A 22,717-nucleotide genomic window follows, 5' to 3' on the forward strand; every position below is an offset into this window, starting at 1 on the left:
GACAGTATATTCTAACACAGAGGCGTTCCCATAGTGATGGGGACGCTTCAAGTTAGAATATACTGAGAACTGTGTACATGACTGCCCCCTGCTGCCTGGCAGGTGCTGCCAGGCAGCAGGGGGCAGACCCCCCCCCCCCTCCCCCCCCTGTATTTAACTCATTGGTGGCCAGTGCAGCCCCCCTCCCTCCCTCCCCAGTATTAAATGTGACCAGTGCGGCCCCCCTCCCTTTATATTCATTGGTGGCCAGTGCGGCCCCCCTCCCTCCCCAGTATTAATTGTGACCAGTGCGGCCCGCCTCCCTCTATATTCATTGGTGGCCAGTGCGGATTCCCAGTATTAAATGTGACCAGTGCGGCCTCACAGACCTTTCACTTACCAGTAGGAGGAGCTCCCGGCCGGTATAATGCTTCTATTTATTGCTAAGTAACCATGGCAGCCAAGACTGCAATAGCATCTTGGCTGCCATGGTAACCGATCGGAGCCCCAGCGATTAAACTGGGACTCCGATCGGAACTCTCCGCTGCCACCAATGATGGGGGGGGGGGGGTGATTTTAATTAGGGGGGCGAAGAGGGGAGGCCGCACTGGTCACATTTAATACTGGGAATCCGCACTGGCCACCAATGAATATAGAGGGAGGGGGGCCGCACTGGTCATATTTAATACTAGGAATCCGCACTGGCCACCAATGAATATAGAGGGAGGGGGCCGCACTGGTCATATAATACTGGGAATCCGCACTGGCCACCGAAGAATATAGAGGGAGGGGGCCGCACTGGTCACAATTAATACTGGGGAGGGAGGGAGGGGGGGCCGCACTGGTCACATTTAATACTGGGGAGGGAGGGGGGCCGCACTGGCCACCAATGAATATAGAGGGAGGGGGGCCGCACTGGTCACATTTAATACAGGGGAGGGAGGGGGTCTGCCCCCTCCTGCCTGGCAGCACCTGATCTCTTACAGGGGGCTATGATTCGCACAATAATTGTGCGGATCACAGCCCCCTGTAAGAGATCGGGTGCTGCCAGGCAGCAGGGGGCAGTCATGTACACAGTTCTTTTAGTATATTCTAACTTGAAGCGTCCCCATCACCATGGGTAACGCCTCTGTGTTAGAATATACTGTCGGATCAGAGTTTTCACGAAGTGAAAAATCTGATCTGTAAAAACCAGTTATGCAGACGGATCCGTTCTGATTGGATGCAAGCGTTTGCATTATAGGAGCGGATCCGTCTGTGCAGACACCAGACGGATTTGCTCCAAACGCAAGTGTGAAAGTAGCCTTAATTAGTATATTCTTATTATACCATTTTTATGTTAATTTACTTGTTTGAAACTGTTAAAAATGTAGATAACTTAATCAAATAGTTAAAAAGAGTGACTGCTGTCTGAAACTACTAAATGGGGAGATATCCATATGAGGCCTTTTATCTTGTTTAAACATAGAAATTGCTTGTCCTTTTAAAAAAAGAATTTGGATTTATTTTGATTGCTGAGTAATGACATGCATTCATTAGGGTAATTACACAATATGAGTTGGGAGTAAATGTAATTACATTTCAGAGATGTTTCAATGATATGGCTGTAATATGGATTATTTTCACATTTTCCTTAGGTCTGCTTCTTTGTTGGGCTCTACTATAATGTTATCATTGGTTGGAGCATATTCTACTTCTTCCAGTCCTTCCAGTATCCTTTGCCATGGAGTGAATGTCCAAGTGTGAAAAATGGTTCAGTTATCTGTAAGTTGTTAATAACTAGAAGACTGATATTGCATGGTTATTTATGATAATGTTCAGTAGGAAACCTCTGTTCTATTCTTCCATGGTGCAGTGGATGGAGCTTGCAACTGCAGTGTTGCTCCCATTCACTTCAGTAGGAACATCGCTGAAGTAAACAGCTCTGTCCACTGCACAATGGTAGTGACTCTTTAACAGTTGGACCCCTGCTGATCAAATAGGACCTTCCTACCAGAATTCCAGAGGAGCATTGCCTGGCCTATAAGGCTCCTGGAACCATTTAAGGTGTTCTCCATAAGGAAATACTATATTCCCCAAATCCTGACCTAGGCCTCTCACCCAGTTAATCCAGTACTCTCTACTCTACACTGATAAGGGACAATCACCCTAAAACTGCTGTCTGCAGATAAGATTTCATTTTAATTTTTATCCAAGTCTTGTCTCAAAGCTTCTTAAAAGGTCAAACGTTGACTTTTAGGATAGCTACCTTACATCTGGTGGCATTAGAGGCAGAGCTTGTTAAGAGCTCATTTGCATGCCTTCTTCCCAGAATTCAAAAGACTCCTCACGCCATTTAAGGCTCTCTCAATAAGGAGATATTGCATTCCCCAAATATAGTTTCTAGGAAAAGAACGAGTATTACCAGTCATTTATTGATCTGCTGTAACTCTGCTCATACTAGGCTTAGGAGTCCAGTGGGATGTTCTAAGCAGTGATTGACAGTTATTTCTGTATGCACAAACAGGGAAGACTGCATGTCACTGAATAGTACCGCCTACAGGACTCCGAAACCCAGAATGTTCCACTGGATCTTTCCCCATAAAAGTACATATTAATCTGCTCAAGTCCTCGTTTTGTATAACATGCGGCCTACTGATTACACTGCATTTTCAGTGTGACAGGTTCTCTTTAAACAAGCTTACGTTAGGAAGCTTATTAGGTGCAATAAATATTTTAGGTATGCTTAAAAGAACAGCAACATATGAAGATAGCTGACACTAAGGTCTCAAGCGCATGGTCGTATTATAGCTCCATGTATGAGCCAAATATTTAGGATCAGTTCCCATCCTGTGAGCTTAGAAAATAAATTTCTAACCAGGGCTCATGGACTAAACCATAATACTGTTGTGTGCCTTCTGAAAAAAGGTGTCTAGAAAATGAGAACTTTCGTATTACTAATTGAGTTGTAAATCAATATAATGCTGTAACCAACTATTGTTATGTTTTCCAGTAGTGGAAGCGGAATGTGACAAAAGTTCAGCTACAACGTACTTCTGGTATCGGGAAACTTTGGATATCTCAAACTCTATATCAGAAGGAGGAGGTCTTAACTGGAAGATGACCATATGTCTGTTCAGTGCTTGGTGTATTGTGGGATTGGCTATGATAAAAGGCATACAGTCATCAGGCAAGGTGAGGTAATACAGGCACAGGAAAAGAGAGACCATGTCTTGCGATCACTTATCTAGTGTATATTAGTCAGTAGATTAGTTATAGTAATTACATAAAGGGGACCTTTCACCAAGGTTTAGAACCCCACTGTCACCAACCTGATATCCATTATGGTGCCAGTTTACCATGATATTCTTAATTCGGTCAGTTTCTGCAAAATAACTTTGACAGATACATTCTTATGCTAGCAAGGAGTCATGTTTTTTTTTGGAGCCGCTCTCCCAAGGAGAGTTGGGCTGGTTGACCCCCCTTCTGGCTTGCTTGACATCTCAAAGAAACGGTAGATCAAAACTAATCCTGTTGATGAGTCCCCTTAAAGTGGTTGGCCCATGACCAAAATTTAAGAGCTATCCCCAAGATAGGTGATACAAATCGGATTGCTGGGGGTCCAACCACTGGGACCCTGAGCAATCAAGAGAACAGTGGCCCCTAAGATCTCTTCTATTCACTGCCAGAGAAAGACGAGCAGTGTCCTATAAGCAATGAATGGAGCAGGGAACACACATACGCACTACTGCTCCATTGACAAGTCCCTATAAGTCTATGTACATAGACAATTAGTAAATACATATGGAAAAGGAGGATAGCTTTCTGTTCCAAATATAGATTAAAGAGTTCCATCTTCTCCACTAGCATAAATATACCTCAATAAATGTTCTTAGGTCCAGATGCCAAATAGTCAGCTGCTTTTCTTTCTTTCAGTGCAGAAGTACAGATCAAACAGTAGTAATCTGCAAATTATTTATGCCAAGCCAGACGTGTATCACTGCATAAAATTGCAGCTGTGAAATTGTAAAAAACTAAGGCACATTGTAGTAAAAACAAGCATATGCAGGCACACTTACTCCCCCCCCACTTTTGGGGGGAAAGGTGCGTCATGTAAAGCAAAAGAATACGGTAATTGATCTGCCCCTGCTGTGAAGGAAATCATCTCTTTATGCACTGGCTTCCTGGTAAGCCTGTGATAGACTCGTGTTTAAAGGGGTTGTCTTATTTTGAACAATATTGTTGGATATGCCCTATATCTCTGATAGGTGCACCTGTCAATAGAACAAAGTGCAGGAGGTGGCACCGCACATGAGCGGCTGCCCTCCTGTCATTTATATGGGACTGCCAAAAATAGCTGAGCACTGGCTATTTCCATAAGCCCTATAGAAGTGAATGGAGTGGTAGCCACTCTTGCGTGGTGCTCTTCTCATTAATTTCAACGATTTTAACTTCCGAAAATAGCCGACCGCGCCTTTTGCCTATTTTCAGCAGTCCCATGTAAATGAATGGAGGGTGGCCGCACATGCGCGGTGTGTCTTCCTGCACTTTTTGGGGTCTGTTCTAAGACTAGGTGCAGGTCCCAAAGGTGGGACCCACTCCTATCAGACAATGGTGGCATATCCTAGTGATATGCCGTCAATGACCAAGATGGGACAACCCCTTTAAGCCCAGCAGTCTGGAGAGACAGACCTGCAGGAGGAGGCAGAGAGAGAGATCAGCCACCTGAACCCATGTTGAGGCAGTGGCATGTCTTAGACTTCCCGTAAGCACTGTGGGTTTTAGTCACTTCCATAACGTGCTGAACTAAAAGCCAGCCGAGCAGCAAGCTACAAAGAAAATAAATTGCAGATAAACATCACCTAAGCACCTATCGCTACCACCTTATTATGCTGCCCTCCCTGATTTCAGCGCTTTGTTACCTACGATGCGTTCTAATGTGCACTACTTTTTGAGAACCTACATTGAGAACCACGTGGCCAGCTTTGTCAGTGAGGATGATGTATTAAATTGTTCAAGCTCTCCCTATCCTCTAGCTGCTGAGTGACAGTTTACTCCCTATTAATGTGCATAGGGAAAAATCTGTCAGTTGGTGGAAGGTACATGTTGGGGGAGCCTGCATATCATGATTACATCGGACTCCTTTCTCAGAAAGGGGAAGTATAAAGGAGCTGATGGGTTCCTTTTAAATGTGACTTCCCATGCTCTAACGGGTTACTCAACCCATCTGTTCTCTCACCGCAGGTAATGTACTTCAGCTCCCTCTTTCCTTATGTGGTTCTGATATGCTTCCTCGTCCGAGGATTATTACTCAGAGGATCTGTTGATGGTATCCTTCATATGTTAACTCCAAAGGTAATGTTCTTCATTGTTTCCAGTAACACAACTACCACGATTTAGTTGTCGGACAAGGAGACTAATTGTTTATTTGCTATCAATCCTAGGTTGAGAAGATGCTGGATCCACAAGTGTGGAGGGAGGCAGCAACTCAAGTTTTCTTTGCTCTAGGTCTTGGGTTTGGTGGTGTCATTGCTTTTTCAAGTTACAATAAGCAAGATAATAACTGCCAGTTTGATGCAGCGCTTGTCTCTTTCATCAACTTCTTCACTTCTGTACTGGCTACTTTGGTTGTATTTGCTGTCCTTGGCTTCAAAGCCAATATGATGAATGAGAAATGTGTAGTACAGTAAGTACTCAGACTATATAACGCACTTTGTGAAAGGTTGTTATGAACATGTAGAACTACCGTACATCTCCAAACCTCAGGTTCATCTGACAGTAATTTACAAAATTACCTTTTTTATCTGTCTAAGTAAATACATTTTCATGTTATGTATGTTTTTATTCATGGCAGTAGAAGGCTTGATAATGTTGGACTTTACACTTTCTTTTACATAAAAATTGTGTGAAAAGAATTGTGTGCCACATCTCAGCATTTGCCCTTGTATCACTCAACACAAGTGACCTCTTTATAACAAGACAAGCTAATGGGTAGCTTGGCATTTTTTGCAGTCTCACATCTACATCATTCCTTCTGTTATATATAAAACTAACATGCGAAACCCATAGTTCCTTCACATGTTTTACGGATACAGCACTGGTCTCATCCAGGAACTGTGTCTGGTTCTGCAGCGTAGCCCCAATTAATTTTATAATGTAACTTTTAAATTTCAACCAGAACGACGATCTTCCCTCAGGATTTTTGGCAGTAAGAAATAAAGGATATTTCAATTAAGTCCAGGACTTGAAACAGCAAACAGACCCACACCATCAGACCATCATCATTGATTAGCAGCATAATATTGTTATACTACTTTCTGAAAGTTCTGTTTTCAGCTCATCATTCCACAGAACCTTACCCCTAAAGTGTTTCTGACAAATGTCAGACAAGCCTTTTCTGTTCCTCTTGGTTAGCAGCGGTTTTTGCCTTTCAACTCATTCACAAGGATCAAAGATTTTGGCAGGCTGACCACTTCTGTGAAGATTCACCACTGTTCTAATTTTAACTATTTACTAATGGCTTTCACTATGGTTCATTGGAGTCTCAAGGTGCCCATAGACCTTCAGTAGCTGTCTGCATAATGTTCTTTTGGCCAACTGCTATTGCTCTCAACTAGCATGTACCGTATTCTTCGCCTTATAAGACGCACATAGGTTTTAGAGGGGGACAATAAGAAAAATTATATTTTTCATGAGACCTCAGGTCAGACCACCAGTCAGACCCCTAATGTTAATCAGACCTCAGATGACAGCCTCAATCAGACCCCCAATGTTAATAAGACCTCAGATTAGACTCCCAATCAGACCTCAGCTCAGACCCCAATGTGAATGACCCCCAATCAGACATCAGATAAGAGCCCAATGCCTCTCATGAGCCCCCATTCCTCTCATCAGCCCCCATATCAGCCACCATTGCCATATTTCAGCCACTATGGCCATATTTCAGCCCCCATTAGAATATTTCAACCCCCCTTGCCATATTTCAGCCCCCATTTGCATATTTCAGCCCTTATATCAGCACCCATGGCCAGATTAAAGGCCCCATATCAGCCTCCATTGCCATGTTTGCCATATTTCAGCCATTATATCAGACCCCATGGCCATATTTAAGCCCCTATATCAGCTTCCATTTCCATGTTTTCCATATTTCAGCCTTTATATCAGCCCCCATATCAGCCTCCATTGCCATGTTTGCCATATTTCAGCCCCCATGCCTCTCTTCAGTCACAGAACACAAAACAAAAAACCCACTTACCTTTCCTGCTCCTGGACGCCGCCACTCCTCACCGCCTGCGATCTTCTTTCTCCTGCTATCGGCTGTGCTGTGAACTGGTGCGCACAGTGTGAGGTTACAGAGTGCTCTCACGCTGTGCGCAGCCTTCACAGCGACAGCCAAGGACCAGGAAGAGGTGAGTACTGAGCCTTCACCCCTTCCTGGTCCTCCGGTACTATTGAGTGCTTCCATAATGGAAGCGCTCTTTAGTATTCACATCATAAGACGCAGGGACATTTCCCCCCACTTTTGGGGGACGGGGATGCGTCTTATGGTGCGAAAAATACGGGTATGTGTTTTCATTGGCAAGAAAGGCTTTCCCGACACTCCCCCCCCCCTTCCCCGAACATTATCTGTCAGGAGGCCCCCCATAAACAGAGAGTTCAATGGCCCATCCAAAACTGACAAGTTCATCTGACAATTGTCTAATGTGTATGGGGGCCTTGAGAGCTGTTAAAATAACTTAAAAAGTTGGATGAAATTATAAAGGGACATATATTCACAAGAGAAATATATACGCACAGGAGAATTATAGTTCCAACACAAACATGAATAAAAGATGCAAGCTGTATGAAGATGTTGCCCTAGATGGATTTGTACCCATAGCCATAGTGATGCAGGACAACGGTGCTAAGCACTGGGCCTTAGTGATACATGGGCGATTTATGCCATATTTTATGCCCAAACACTATTTGGGGCTGCTAATGTTTTTTCAGTCCCCATATTTTTCATGACCCCATAGACATTACTTGTGTTTCATGAGTGAAAAAAGAACACATTTATGGCCCAGTTTGATCTGTGCAACCAGGAATTTTCCTTTTACCTCATCCATTGCAGCAGTTCTGGCTTAAGAATGTAAAATGAGCAAGCTAGTGAAATATTCATCGTGTATCACCTGATTGAGGAGATAATGGAATGAAGAGAAAGGCATACCACAAGCCTGCTCCTTATGTCAGGTTGCCATCATGAGCCACCTCATGGCACCATATTTAAAAACTTCCATGGTAGTTGAAAAAAGTGACAATAACTGAAACTGTTTGCCTTGTTTTGGTTGAGCAAAGGTCCCGGATAGTTCACTAGTTTTTCACAATTGGACAGGACTGCATATTAACAGACGTTTTTCATTTTGAAGTAAATAAAGCTTAAAGGGTTGTCCCAAGATATAAATGTATCTTGTATCCACAGGATAGGGGATAAGTATTTACTGGTGGGGTTCAGCCAGATGAATGGTCATTGTGTAATACAAGGATGTCTTGAGTCTACCAGAATGGGAGCCACTTCTATGGAGTTGCTCACCATTCTGGCTCATAGAGGAGGATCCCCGGTAAGGGACTTCGCTCTTTGATGTCCTTATACCCTAATAGGCCATATGGATAGGGGTTGCCTTCTTGAGACAACCCCTTTAAGCTTAATTTACATAAAACTAGAAACCTTCGATAATGTGTCATTGGTCGGTTTCATGCAATATTTTTTTGCTTCTTAGAAATGCAGAAAAGATTCTTGGCTACTTGAATTCTGGCATTCTGAGCCATTTCCTTATACCACAGCATGTGAACTTTTCTCACTTGACAACTGCAGATTATGCAGACATGTATGAAGTCATTAAAAAGGTAAAAGAAGATGGTTTTCAAGATCTCCATCTGGACGCCTGTTTACTAGAGGATGAACTAGATCAGGTATTTATATATTACATGTGACTCGATGATGTTTTATGGAATGGTGAGGCAACATGGCATTTTTTCATATGTTTGGACCATACAGTCAAAATTTTTATGTGGAATTGAGAATGTCAAGTTAGAGTTTGCTGCATCTGTAGAGGAGGGGACCACACTGTGGTCTTCACTCCATGACAATTATATAACCTAATAGGGCATATGGGACATTAAGATAGAAATGTGTTTTGTCAAATTAGTAAAGAATGTCGACCCTGAGCAACCTAAATTGTGATTTTATGCGTTTGCAGGCAGTACAAGGAACCGGATTGGCTTTCATTGCATTCACAGAGGCAATGACTCACTTTCCAGCTTCTCCTTTTTGGTCCGTCATGTTTTTCTTAATGCTAATTAACCTTGGTCTAGGAAGTATGATTGGCACTATGTCTGGTATTACTACTCCTCTTATTGACACTTTTAAAGTCCGAAAAGAAGTTTTGACAGGTAAGTGATATTGAGTCAGCTCATTTTCTCTATCTGTGCATAGAAAAGACTTACTGAAAAACAAGTGTGTCTAAAATATCTAAAGGATCTGATAGAGAATTAACTACATCATTAAATATGTAAGAGTGTCCTTTAAAGGGTTTCTGTCACCAGAATAAACCCTATTAAACTAGCTGACATTAGCGATGTGCTAATGTCAGCTGAACCTAACTAGTCTATTCCTACTTTTATCTATGCCCCCCCCCCTACTCCAGAAATATAACTTTTATAATATGCTAATTAGCCTCTAGGAGCAGGCGGGGCGTTGCACACCCAGAGGTGTTTCAAGAGATCTGCCTCAGGTGGGGTCAACCAGAGGTGGACTTGATGGCTTCCGGACTCAACCACAAGCTCCCTGTCTTCTTCTCTCGAACAAGAGATCCAAGGGCACACGCAGTAGACGCACTGGTGGCACCATGGGACGGGTTCTCTCTGGTGTACGTGTTTCCGCCTCTCCCCCTCCTGCCCCGAGTCTTATGCAGGATCAAGATGGAGGGCATCCAGACGGTCATCATCGCTCCGGACTTGCCCCGTCGTGCGTGTGGCATTCCTTTCCTTCTGCGCCCTGCCGTGTGCCCGTACAGCAGTTTACGACCACATATGGGGTGTTTCTGTAAATACAGAATCAGGGCCATAAATAATGAGTTTTGTTTGGCTGTTAACCCTTGCTTTGTAACTGGAAAAAATATATTAAAATGGAAAATCTGCCCAAAAAGTGAAATTTTTAAATTGTATCTCTATTTTCCATTAATTCTTGTGGAACACCTAAAGGGTTAACAAAGTTTGTAAAATCAGTTTTGAATACCTTGAGGGGTGTAGTTTCTTAGATGGAGTCACTTTTATGGAGTTTCTACTCTAGGGGTGCATCAGGGGGGCTTCAAATGGGACATGGTTTCAAAAAAAACAGTCCAGCAAAATCTGCCTTCCAAAAACCATAAGGCGCACCTTTCCCTCTACGCCCTACTGTGTGCCTGTACAGTAGTTTACGGCCACATATGGGGTGTTTCTGCAAACTACAGAATCGGGCAATAAATATAGCATTTTGTTTGGCTGTTAACCCTTGCTTTGTTACTGGAGAAAATGGATTAAAATGGAAAATTTGCCAAAAAATTTACATTCTCAAATTTAATCTCCATTTGCCAATAACTCTTGTGCAACACCTAAAGGGTTATCAAAGTTTGTAAAATCAGTTTTGAATACCTTGAGGGGTGTAGTTTCTAGAATGGGGTCATTTTTGGGTGGTTTCTATTATGTAAGCCTCACAAAGTGACTTCAGACCTGAACTGGTCCCTAAAAAGTGGGTTTTTGAAAATTTCTAGATTTTCTTCTAAACTTCTAAGCCTTGTAACATCCCCCAAAAATAAAATATCATTCCCAAATTGATCCAAACATGAAGTAGACATATGGGGAATGTGAAGTAATAACTATTTTTGGAGGTATTACTATGTATTATAAAAGTAGAGAAATTGAAACTTGTAAATTTGCAATTTTTTTACACATTTTTGGTAAATTTGCAATTTTTTTTATAAATAAAAATTATTTTTTTTTACTTCATTTTGCCAGTGTCATGAAGTACAATATGTGACGAAAAAACAATCTCAGAATGGCCTGGATAAGTCAAAGCGTTTTAAAGTTATCTGCACTTAAAGTGACACTGGTCAGATTTGCAAAAAATGGCCAAGTCCTTAAGGTGAAATAGGGCTGAGTCCTTAAGGGGTTAATCGTGCTGTATGCATAGCAGATAACCTAGTCCATTTCTGATAAAATAACAATATCCTCTAAATTTACCCCAGGAAAGTGGACAAATTACATTTATTTCCAGAGTGAACTGCTGTGGTAGAATGTTCAGTATTTTATGGTTCCAACCAGCAGAAGTTGCCTACATGTTTTTCAGTGAATGGTCTCATACACAGATGGGAATGACCAGGACATAGCAAGCAGTTACATAGTTGATCTATCAAGTCTGACCTATAATCCTACTTTGTTGATCCAGAAGAAGGCAAAAACACCCATAAGTAGTTGCCAATTACCCATATTAAAGAAAATTCTTCCCAGCTCTAAATATGGGAATCCAAATAATTCCCTGGATCAATGTCCCATCACAGAAGTGTAGTACCAATAAATTGTCGATATTACTGCATTTCTTTTAAGAAAGTCAGCCAGGCCCTTCTTGGATGCCATTTAATGTGACATTGAAACACAGATGACCAATAATAAAATGGTGTTAAAGAATAATAAAAAATATGTAATATTCCTCAGAACATGAACAGGAGGAATAGAATTTTAAGAAAAGTACTTTAAATAAAAGAGTGGCAACAACCTATACAGCACTCTCCTGTCTTCAATTCAGTGGAATTTATTTCACCAGCAAAAAAATGCGACGTTTCGACCTTTACGGTCGAAACGTCGCATTTTTTTGCTGGTGAAATAAATTCCACTGAATTGAAGACAGGAGAGTGCTGCGGTTTCTTCTATATGACGCATCCAAGGGGGAACTTCTGACTGGCTCCCAACACGGCTGGCACCACCACAAGATAAGACTTTAATTTTTCGTTGTGCTGCTATACGCATTTTTTCCTACCAACAACCTATACAGGGTATGTGTCTACTGTATCTAGAGCCCCCATGTGTGATATCCCTCCTGGAATTTGTACATTATGACTGGTTCCTTATGGTGAACACAATGCAGGGTTCCCTGAACAGTCCAGATTTTTATCCAGCTAGAAAGCTGTATTTCTAAAAGCTGTGTGATGTGATTTATTTATTTTTTATTACCTTTGCACTATCCCCGACCCCCATGGGTACCCTGTCTTGGAGAACCTTTTTAACATTGACTTAAAATGCAGTACTAGATGTGATATTGGTCTTACATTTTTAAGGTCCTTCAGGTATATAAATGTATAATTTATTTAATCTTATATAGAAATAATAAATTTGTCTAGAAATTTTATTAAAATAGGCATATCTGTTTGTTTGCTATCATTGTAAGTGGTAATGTTTTTCTCATAGGGCAGTTATTGTTACTTTTACAATATATTATTATATCAATGTATTCTTTTCTAGATTTTTAATTCCTTTCCTGTGTGGTAGAATTACAGCTAAGCAGACTCGTATTAACACTGAAACACTAAACAACCAGTAGAGATGAACCAGTACTAATGGGAGGTGATGACCACCTACTGTACCTTATTTCAAACAGACGTGTGTACCAAGTTTCCCTCTTTAGACAATGCCTGTGTGACTGCCATATCAGCATGTTCACCAACCAGACCATAAAATATATTTCTGTATACGAGGAGGGACAGAATCATTGACTGCCAATACAGAGTTCCTTGATGCACATTTATAATAATAGATATTACAGTCATATGATCCCGAATTTCAGTTCATCTGCTGGTGTATTTAGTCATGGCAAAGCTTCTCCGCTATCTAGAGGAATATGTATATGCTTCAGTCTGTGGAGTGCAGACCTTTGGCTTAGCATGTTTACGAATGTCAGACTAAGTTGATTTACTTTTACAGAAAAACCATGTGGATCCAGAATGAGGAAGTTCTGCTGACAACTGAACTGTCCCGATCCACTGTGGGTTGCATGTGTGACTTGCATGTTGATACTGTTACTTTCATGTTCCATGCACATCATTTCACTGTATATTTTTTTCTTTCTGCTAATAATTGTAGTCAGCTGTTGCATCCTTGCCTTCCTGCTGGGCTTGATCTTTGTTCAGCGTTCTGGAAATTATTTCGTCAACATGTTTGATGATTACTCTGCCACACTACCACTCACCATTGTGGTTATCCTGGAAAACATTGCAGTAGCTTGGGTGTATGGCACAAAGAAGTAAGAATCCTCCCACTCCCTGTCTGTCAAACACCTCTAACCTAAACCTTCTCTCTTCAAGTAGGTTCTTTATGACCTGTCTTCCTCTTGCAGGACCTATTGTATGTATACAAAAAGCAACGAATGCAAAAATGCTTTGTTCTTAGCACTGTCCTCACTATAAAATATGAAAACTGTAACAGTGCTCAATTCTGCTTCATGAATACATTTTTAGACTAAAGGACTTGTGTGAATACTATCTTACGTGGAAAGCAATTAGTGAAAAAACAGAACTGTCTTGAAGACCAATTCAACAATGTGTTATACCCCTGTCTGTCTCCATTTAACTGTTAATCTTGTGCTAAAAATGTATTCTTATTTCAGTTTTACAACCTGTAGTTGACTGTATGGATTGCACACACTGGGTGTATTTTTAAAAACTAGTGGAAAGGAAAATAGGTGCATTGCCTGTGGTAACCTAGAATCGGGATCACATGTTCTAGTTCATTAAGAGCATGGGTGCACAGCGTTATTTGGTCCAAGGACCACATTGCCCGGTTGTAGCATTTTTAATAACTGCAATAAAATTTTAAAGGGGTTATCCAAGAGAAAGAAAGACCTCCCAGAGTGGCCGACCCGTGATGGAGATCATACTTACCTGATTCCTGCCACTGGGTTCGGTGTCTGAAAGTCCCAGACCAGCTCTTCCTCTCCCTGCAACGCTAAAAATCAACATCCGTTGATGGGGGGGATATGTGACCGCTGTAGCCAGTCACAGGTCACAGCTGCGGGCTTTGATTGTCTGCAGCAGTCAAATGTCCCTTTGTTGATGGATGTTGATTTCAGTGCGTCAGGGAGAGGAACAGTCTTTTGGAGCATCAGACACCAAACCCAGCCCCAGGGACCATATAAGTATAATCTCCACCGCGGGTCGGCCACTCGGGGAGGTCTGTCTTATTCTTGGATAACCCATATAAATTAGTATATCATTCTGTGATACTTTTATGGCCAGGGGCATAGTGATTACAGTTGCAGGGTACAGTATGTGACTAGACCTGCTTAATTTATCATGAGGCATAAATCTTGTCATAAATTAGGTGTATCCTCTGGCAGTCTGAGCACTTAGCCTGAGATCTACTCCACCTCCTAGCTGGAGTAGATTTTAGTCACCATTTACAGCAGTAAACTGCCCACCACCACTCTACTTTTTCAAAAAGTGCTAAGGGTCGGCGTACAAACGTCACATGAACCTGAATTTAGGAGCAATGAGGTTCAAAAAGTTGCAGACCCACGGGTCTGTGACTTTGTTATACTAGTTTCTGGCATAGGGGTCATAATAAATAATGGGAGGTTGCACAGCAGAGCATCATGGGCCACATGCTATGAATAAAATAATCAGATTTTCCTTTGCAGTAGTTTTTGAAAGTATACCTTCATATGCTTTGTGTTCTAAATCTTTAACAATATCCCCTAGTTCTGGAACCACCCACAGTGTGCAAACCACCAACCTCTCATACTGGTTGTTATTTGCTGTGTTTTGTGTTGTGTGGATTTAGCTGACTTTAGACTGTTACTGTACCTGGTTCTTTATAATCTAAATATGAACATTATCATTTGTGCATATCCATGTTAAAAAGGATTGACCAAGATTACAAAAAAGGTTTTATTTTTATTTGAATAAGTCCAAGCTGGAAAATATACATCACCCATAGACGAGTTTTGCTGGTTCTGAAAAAAAAATGCACATCCTTTTCTCTAATCCTGGACAGTCCCTCGTATTCATTTTGCTATGTTCAGGAGTGAGACTTACTTTGTTTGGTCACACCATTTCTCTGTGCATTTCCAGATTCATGCAGGAGCTTACAGAGATGCTTGGATTTCGTCCATACTCCTACTACTTTTATACATGGAAGTATGTTTCCCCAATTTTTATGGCAATTCTGCTTTTGGTTAGTGTAATTCAACTAGCATTCAGCCCGCCGGGATACAGTGCTTGGATCAGACAACTGGTAAGTTAAGTATATCCACCATATAAGTCCAAAAGTAGAAAAATACTGCGGCACTCACTACTGTAAAACATCCATATATAACGGCCATTTTGCGACAATGCACCTTTATGAGCCTATGAACTCAGAGGTATGAGGATTACTAAAATACACCCACATATCTGATGTCAAACATCAATTAACATCACATGTGTAAACATATAATCACAGAAAAACACTTAGAGGACCTTTCATCGGTCCAAACATTGTGAACTAAGTATCATGACTTATACAGCGGCGCCCAGGGATCTCACTGCACTTACTATTATCCCTGTGAGCCGCTCCGTTCTCCTGTTATTTCCTCCGGTATGTTCGGGGACTTGGTTATAGTAGGCGGAGACTTAGGGGACTTGGTTATAATAGGCGGCGTCTGCCCTTGTTCTGCTGGGCGTCTCCTTCTCCTAGGCTGTAGCGCTGGCCAATCGCATTGCAGAGCTCACAGCCTGGGAGAAAAAAACCTCCCAGGCTGTGAGCTCTGCACTGCGATTGGCCAGCGCTACAGCCTAGGAGAAGGAGACGCCCAGCAGAACAAGGGCAGACTCCACCTACTATAACCAAGTCCCCTAAGTCTCCGCCTACTATAACCCAGTGACTGAACATACCGGCGCCCAGGGATAATAGTAAGTGCAGTGAGATCCCTGGGCGCCGCTGTATATGTCATGATACTTAGTTCACATGTTTGGACCGATGAAAGGTCCTCTTTAAGTCATTTTTGTCACTTAGCCATAGTGCTCCTAAAGTATTGGAACAAATAATCCAACCAGCTTCTCTTTGAAGTAAAGTTTTGTGACGATCACCCCTTCAACACAAAGTATGAACAACTTATGTTCCTTGAAACCACAACACAGCGGGGGCAGCTCCATTTGCCTGTCTTATATGTTCAATCAGGCTGGGTCATCCTTTTCCAATCCTGACTGAATTAAAATGTTCCCATATGCGCTCAAAAAGACATCTAATTGTTTTGACTAGGTAAAAACGTCCACATGGGCAAGTTATCATGTCCACAACAAACTTGCGGCAGTGAAAAAACCGTCGCCCCCTATGCTGTATCCCTCCAAGGGTTTCGGTTGGTTCTGCGCAGGTTATAAGAACAAAATGAACAATTCCCATACTTATAACTAACCCTAGGAATCACATAGGAGAGCCAGTCTTTATTCTTAGTTTCCATATAGTTACTCCTGCCTAGGGTGACTTTAAGTGTGCAAGAAGTCCCAAGATTAAGGAGGATGAATAAAAGAGATGAGGATTATAATAGACAAGCCCTTGTTTTAAAGTTACACTTGGTACAACATGGTTACCCTGATAAATTAATAATGGGATTAATTTGTCCTGTACTGAATTGATAAACAAATCAAGCACACTTTAAACGAAAAAAGATTTGCTTTTTCCTTTAAATATACACGGATGAGCTAAAGTTTCAATGTTTTGAACTTTTGACTTTGACTACAGCTTATGAGACTCCTATCATGTTATAGACAATCATCTTGGCTATCTTATACATAAATTGAACTTGCAGCTATTTAGCATATGATCAGTTATGCAGATTCTTGTCATGTAACTACAATGTTACTGTTTTGCTCCTGGTGGTGGAACAGTGTTTCTAATTGTTCCAACTTTTTTCTGACATTCCCTAATAGTCAGTGTGTTATTAAGTTGATTCACAAGTAAAAGGTCACTGGTTCTAATCACAGAGCAGTCATGAAGAAAATTTCCCAAGAAAAAAGAAACTGCATCATCTAGATCATCGGTAGCAGTATCTCAGCCAAGAAAATTCCCTAACTGCATTATGTGAGCGCCATGACAGTTGGAAGAATACAAAATGAAGTCTGTCCATTGATTCCAAAGCCAATAGGAGGACACCCAGGAAAAAATATCAAGTCAGCTCATCGCAACGTCTGTCAGTTCTGGCGCGACATGGCAGTGGAGGTGGCTTGTATGCTTCGTGATAGTGAGATCACAGATGTCTATGCAAGCACCGTGTGACCCGCATTACACAAGTCTGGATTGGTGGCCGGAAAAAGAAGCCTTGAATTCAATATCGTCATAATAGTGCGGGCAGTAGAAAATCGGAAATGGGCGATTTCGAGCGATGAGACGAAAGTCAGTAGACCGGGCTCTGATGAGTGCAAATGGGTCTGGAAGAAACAAGGGAAAAGGGGGCTAATGGAACGAGAAATTGAAGAAACTGTCAAGTTCGTTGGAGAAAGTCTGATAAGTGGTTGTTTCACAGCCAAAGATGTTGGATACTTGACCAGGATCGATGGTGGTCTCAATGTTGATCTTTATGTGAGTACAAGACTAATTACTTTTGTACACTCGAGTACTATGGGCATGAAAAGGATGACATAGTGTTCCAGCAGGACAATGACCCGAAGCATACGTTGAGATTGGCGAAGAAATGGTTCAATGAAAATGAAGTAGAGATGCTGTATTGGCCCCCACAGTCCCAGACCTCAGCGCAATCGAACACTTGTAGATAGAGTTGGAAAAAGAACTCTATTCGTACCCAAGTAGGTCAGCCAGTGTGCACCAACATTGCACATTGGGAACGTGTAGCAGAGACCTGGGAACATATTTTGGTCGAGACATACTTGAATCTGATCGAGAGCATGTCCAGAAGGATTCAGGCAGTGTTGAAAGCCAAAGATGGATTAACAAAAGATAAAAATTAAAATGTAGAATTTTAGGAGCAAAACAATAACAATGCAGTTGCAGACAAGAATCTGCTTAACTAATCATATGCTAAAAAGCTGCGATGCCAATTTATGTATGATTGTGGATCCGTCTGACAAATGCATTGAAATACCGGATCCGTCTCTCCGGTGTCATCCGGAAAAACGGATCCGGTATAAAAATGATTTGCATTTTTAAAGGTCTGCGCATGCGCATGGCGGAACACTTAATGCTGGATCCGGCACTAATACGCTTCAATGTAAATTAATGCCGGATCCAGAAATCTGGCAAGTGTTCAGTATTTTTGGCCGGAGAGAAAACTGCAGCATGCTGCGCTATTTCCTCCATCCAAAAAACGTAAGAGGGACTGAACTGATGCATCCTGAACGGAATGCTCTCCATTCAGAATGCATTAGGATAAAACTGATCAGTTTTTTTCCGGTATTGAGCTCCTGTGACGGAACTCAATACCGGAAAACAAAAACGCTAGTGTGAAAGTACCCTAAGCCAGGTTCACTTCACTGTTTAGCTTTGCCTTCTTCTGATCCGCCAGAACAGAAGAAAAAAAAACGGATCCTTTATTTTGAGCATTAGTTGTGCTCAGTTAGCATCAGTTTGTAGTTAAAAATAACTGATCCGTTTTTTTTAGCATGAGTTATGATCAGTTTGTGTCAGTTCCGTTAGAGATCATGTTATTTTTGCCAGAAGAAAAAGTAATAAATGCCTACAATAACCCTCCAATAACCACCCACTTATGCTGGGTAAAATTATTACACTGCACCAAAAAGACATACAAAACACAAAATCAAGTGAATCATGTACTGGATAGTCACCCAGATTGTAGCAAAACCATGAGGTATCACAGGGCCCATTAAATACAATAGAGAGAGAGAAAAATTTGAATGATCTCACCAATCTAGACGCCTGGTGGGATTCAAAGGATGTAGGTCAAACAACAAATTCCAATGACTGTTGGAGAGATTCTCGAAGTTCATATGGTGCCCCGATGTGCTTCCATGGATATGATGCAGGCATACAAACGGGTGGCTCTTATACTCTTGGCTACGGAACAGGTATACAGGCGGGTGGCTCTTGTCTTATGTAGAAAATACAGAAATTGGTGAGATCATTCTAATTTTTCTCTCTCTATTGTATTTATTGGGCCCTGTGATACCTCCTGGTTTTGCTACAATCTGGGTGACTATCCAGTACATGATTCGCTTGATTTTGTGTTTTGTATGTCTTTTTGTGCAGTGTAATCATTTTACCCAGCATAAGTAAAAGTTACGTTTTATCTCCCTTTTGCCCTTTTTTGGGGGTTATTGTTGGCATTTATTGATTTTTGGGAGTTTGTACAATAGGTTACATATACTTCTCTATTAGTGTTTATTCAGAAGAAAAAGTATCAGCATGCAGGACCTTTTTCCCCTTTAAAAATAACTGATCTCTGACGGAACAGACACAAACTGATCATAACTGATGCTGACGGATCAGAAGAATGGAAAGCTAAACAGCGATGTGAACTCAGCCTTAATTAAAAGATTTCAGCACAAATCTAATTAACCAGTCATCTGGATAAAAGCGTTCTATGTTTGTGTCATTAAAGGCATGAGACAGGCAGAAAACAGACGAGTATGCTATAATATATATTTACTGCGCAGGATTCAGTCAAGTTAGATTTTTGGCTGGAGGCACATTAAGCAATGATTGCTGCTTGCCTGGTTATTATGGTAGGTTTTTCTACTGCAATGGATTGGCTCTGGGGTATAATATCACCATACTATTTTTCTTTCCAGGCTGAAGAACAATATCTGTTGTATCCCCCATGGGCTTTGTCATTATTGATTTGTCTCATAATATTAGCAATCCTTCCAGTGCCTCTCGTCTTCATTCTCTGGCAATTTCAACTGATACCCGATGGCTCCAATAGATTGTTAGTGTCCTACAAGAAAGGTCGTATGATGAAAGATATCTCCAATTTGGAAGATAATGACGAAACTCGCTTTATCCTGAGTAAAGTGCCTAGTGAGGCCCCATCTCCAATGCCAACCCATCGCTCGTACTTGGGCCCAGAAAATGCTTCTCCTTTGGATTTGGGTGGAGCATCAAATGGACGGTATGGAAGTGGATATCTAATGGCAACCACTCCTGAATCCGAATCGTGATCCTTCTCTGTGGCTTATCCCACCATATTGTCCAATGCAATTAACATTATGTTTTGTAAATTATAGCACTTTCTTAAACACTTCCCTGCAAAATTCGAACAAAGTAATGGATTGCTTGTGTCTAAAAAGCAGATATGGGTGTTTCACCTCGACACAACTTAAGCTTTTCAACTACATCAAAAATTGTTATCTGTATTGAAGTGTTCTTCAAATCATGGACTTCAGACAAATTTGCTTCTGCTTTGTGAATTTCTACATCCCGCCACAATAGAGGGTGTACAGCACTGCATACATTCCATTAATACACAGGTATGATACCTTATCAGCTATAACTTATGTTTTACCCGCAGCTAAATTATTGGAAATATTTGCACATTCCTACCAAGCACACTCGCAGGATCCGATAACCTGTATAATTTATGAGCACAACCTGAGTAAAAGGTCTGAATAGCTGAAGGCTGAAAATATAACACAAAGAAAATATATTATTTTTATACTTTGGAGTTTTTAAAATGATAACAATAATGCATAAAATGAAATGATCTCAATCATATTCCTATTGATTTTGATTTATCGCTACTGGTCAATATTTGATATTTGTAATTTCCTCATAAATTTAGATACTTCCATTTTTAATAATGTTTAAAAAGCAAATTATACAAAGTATAAGGATACAAAGTGAGGTTAAACACTTTTTAAAATATAGAAATATCAAATTAAAAGGTGGTACGTCTAACAGAAAGAAGAGTTACTATAAGGCCTCATGCACATATACTGTAGCAGAGCGTATAGTGGTATAAACAAAGCCATAATAGAAAACCCATAATCTAACTCTATGGGCTTACTGTTCCCCCTGTTTACACCTCCGTATAAGTGTTTTCTGTCAGAATCCAACAGAAAAATATTGGTCCACATTCTATCTGATGACAGTTTTACTGAAAATGAAAATCAGACATCATATAGTACATGGCAGTCTCTTTCTAACAAAGCTAGAACCAGCGCTGTACCTCACATGGATCCATAGATCGCCCAATTCATTGCTCCAATTGCTCTGCTAGATTTATTTCAAGCTGCCAGCTCAGGGAGTGTGTTCTTTCTGAGGGGACATGTCCTGTCTGCTGCAGCTGGTGGCATTTAAAGGATGGAACTGAGCGTGTGCATCCATCTCAGCAAGGTGGACAGAGAAATTAGGAAAAAAGCAAACAGCAGGTGGCGCTATACAGATAGATTTAATTGAATAACTCAGCAGCCATACCATATTTTTCATTGCACACTGTTACAAATGTATTCAGATGCAGGTGCTGTTTTGAAAACTTTTTTTAATGATGACCTATTCTCCAGATAGGTTATCAGTATCTATATGGTTGGGGTCTAACACCTGGGACCCCCACTGATCAGCTGTTTGAGAAGGCAGCGGTGCTTGCTGTAGTGCTGCGGCTTTCTCACAGCTTTCCCTAGACCATGTGACGTCATGTTCATCAGCCACATGGCCCTAGGCACAGCTCGGCCCCATAGAAGTGAATGGGGCTGAGCATGATACCAAGCACAGATGCGATACAATGTATCCCACTGCTGTCCTTGGTGAGCCGAGAGAAGGCTGTGGTGATACTGTGGGCACTAGTGCCATTTGAAACCAGTGGTCAGCGGGGGTTCCAGGTGTTGGACGCCCATCCTGAGGATAGGTCATCAGTAGAAAAGTCTTAGAAAACCCCTTTAAATAATTATTTTCATCTCTCACATTCAGGCATTAGTGGCAATCCCAGGATATTCCATAAATATCTGGTAAATGTGAGTTCTACTACTGGGACCTGCACCTATCTCTAAAGCTAGGCTTTCTTCCAACCCCTGTTCTGTCTGGATGCAGCCTGTGCTTATACTTCTGCAGATGAGGTGCTGGCTTATTTAATATCCAAGTCATGTCTCAAGGCTTATTTAAAGGGTCAAACATTGACTTATAGGATAGCTGCCTTACATCTGGTGGCATTAGAGGCAGAGCTTGTTAAGAGCTCATTTGCATCCCTTTCTTCCCAGAATTCCAGAGGAGTCTGTATGGCCTATATGTCTCCTCACGTCGATTAAGGCGCTCTCCCCAAGGAGAGATAGTACCCCCCAAATACTGTTTCAGTGATAGGTAGAAACAGTGTAGGACAGCCCACTCACCTACCTGGCCACGGCATTCAAGCGGGATGGGGACAGGGGGTTGACATGGTTCCCACTTCTTGGACCTGAAACTAACAAATGTCATGGGGATGCCATAAATGTCTGAGATGTGAATACCCCTTTTGGGCTCATGCACACAACAATATTTTTCTTCAATGTGGGATCCGTTTTTAAAAAAAGAGATAGCACAGCGACCCATATAGTTCAATGGAACTATGCACACTTTGGTGTTTTTTCACTGATCCATGTGCGCGATCGGAGAATCTCACAATAGGTCCTATTCTTGTCAGTTTTTGTGGATAAGAAAAGCCTTTTCTATTGAAGCGAAATGGACACAAGAATTGACGATTTTTCAAGGACTTTTCTTGGAGGAACAAAAGTCTGATATGTCTGTGTGCATGAGGCCTTAACAAGAGTCTAGACACACA

General features: G+C 41.4%; 1 protein-coding gene across 1 annotated transcript in view; it reads left to right on the top strand.

The window, feature by feature from the left end:
• SLC6A17 (solute carrier family 6 member 17) overlaps window positions 1–20,129 on the top strand; it is a 49,448-nt gene extending 29,319 nt beyond the window's left edge. The window contains exons 3-11 of the mRNA XM_040422197.1: window positions 1,617–1,743; window positions 2,972–3,153; window positions 5,203–5,313; window positions 5,403–5,644; window positions 8,715–8,907; window positions 9,195–9,387; window positions 13,108–13,267; window positions 15,093–15,255; window positions 19,761–20,129. Of these exons, the coding sequence (XP_040278131.1) occupies window positions 1,617–1,743; window positions 2,972–3,153; window positions 5,203–5,313; window positions 5,403–5,644; window positions 8,715–8,907; window positions 9,195–9,387; window positions 13,108–13,267; window positions 15,093–15,255; window positions 19,761–20,129 (1,740 nt within the window). The remainder of the gene's footprint in view (window positions 1–1,616; window positions 1,744–2,971; window positions 3,154–5,202; window positions 5,314–5,402; window positions 5,645–8,714; window positions 8,908–9,194; window positions 9,388–13,107; window positions 13,268–15,092; window positions 15,256–19,760) is intronic.
• The last annotated feature ends 2,588 nt before the right edge of the window (window positions 20,130–22,717 follow it).

The sequence above is a fragment of the Bufo bufo genome, chromosome 3, assembly GCF_905171765.1.
Source record: "Bufo bufo chromosome 3, aBufBuf1.1, whole genome shotgun sequence".
In the NCBI taxonomy this organism is placed as follows: domain Eukaryota; kingdom Metazoa; phylum Chordata; class Amphibia; order Anura; family Bufonidae; genus Bufo; species Bufo bufo.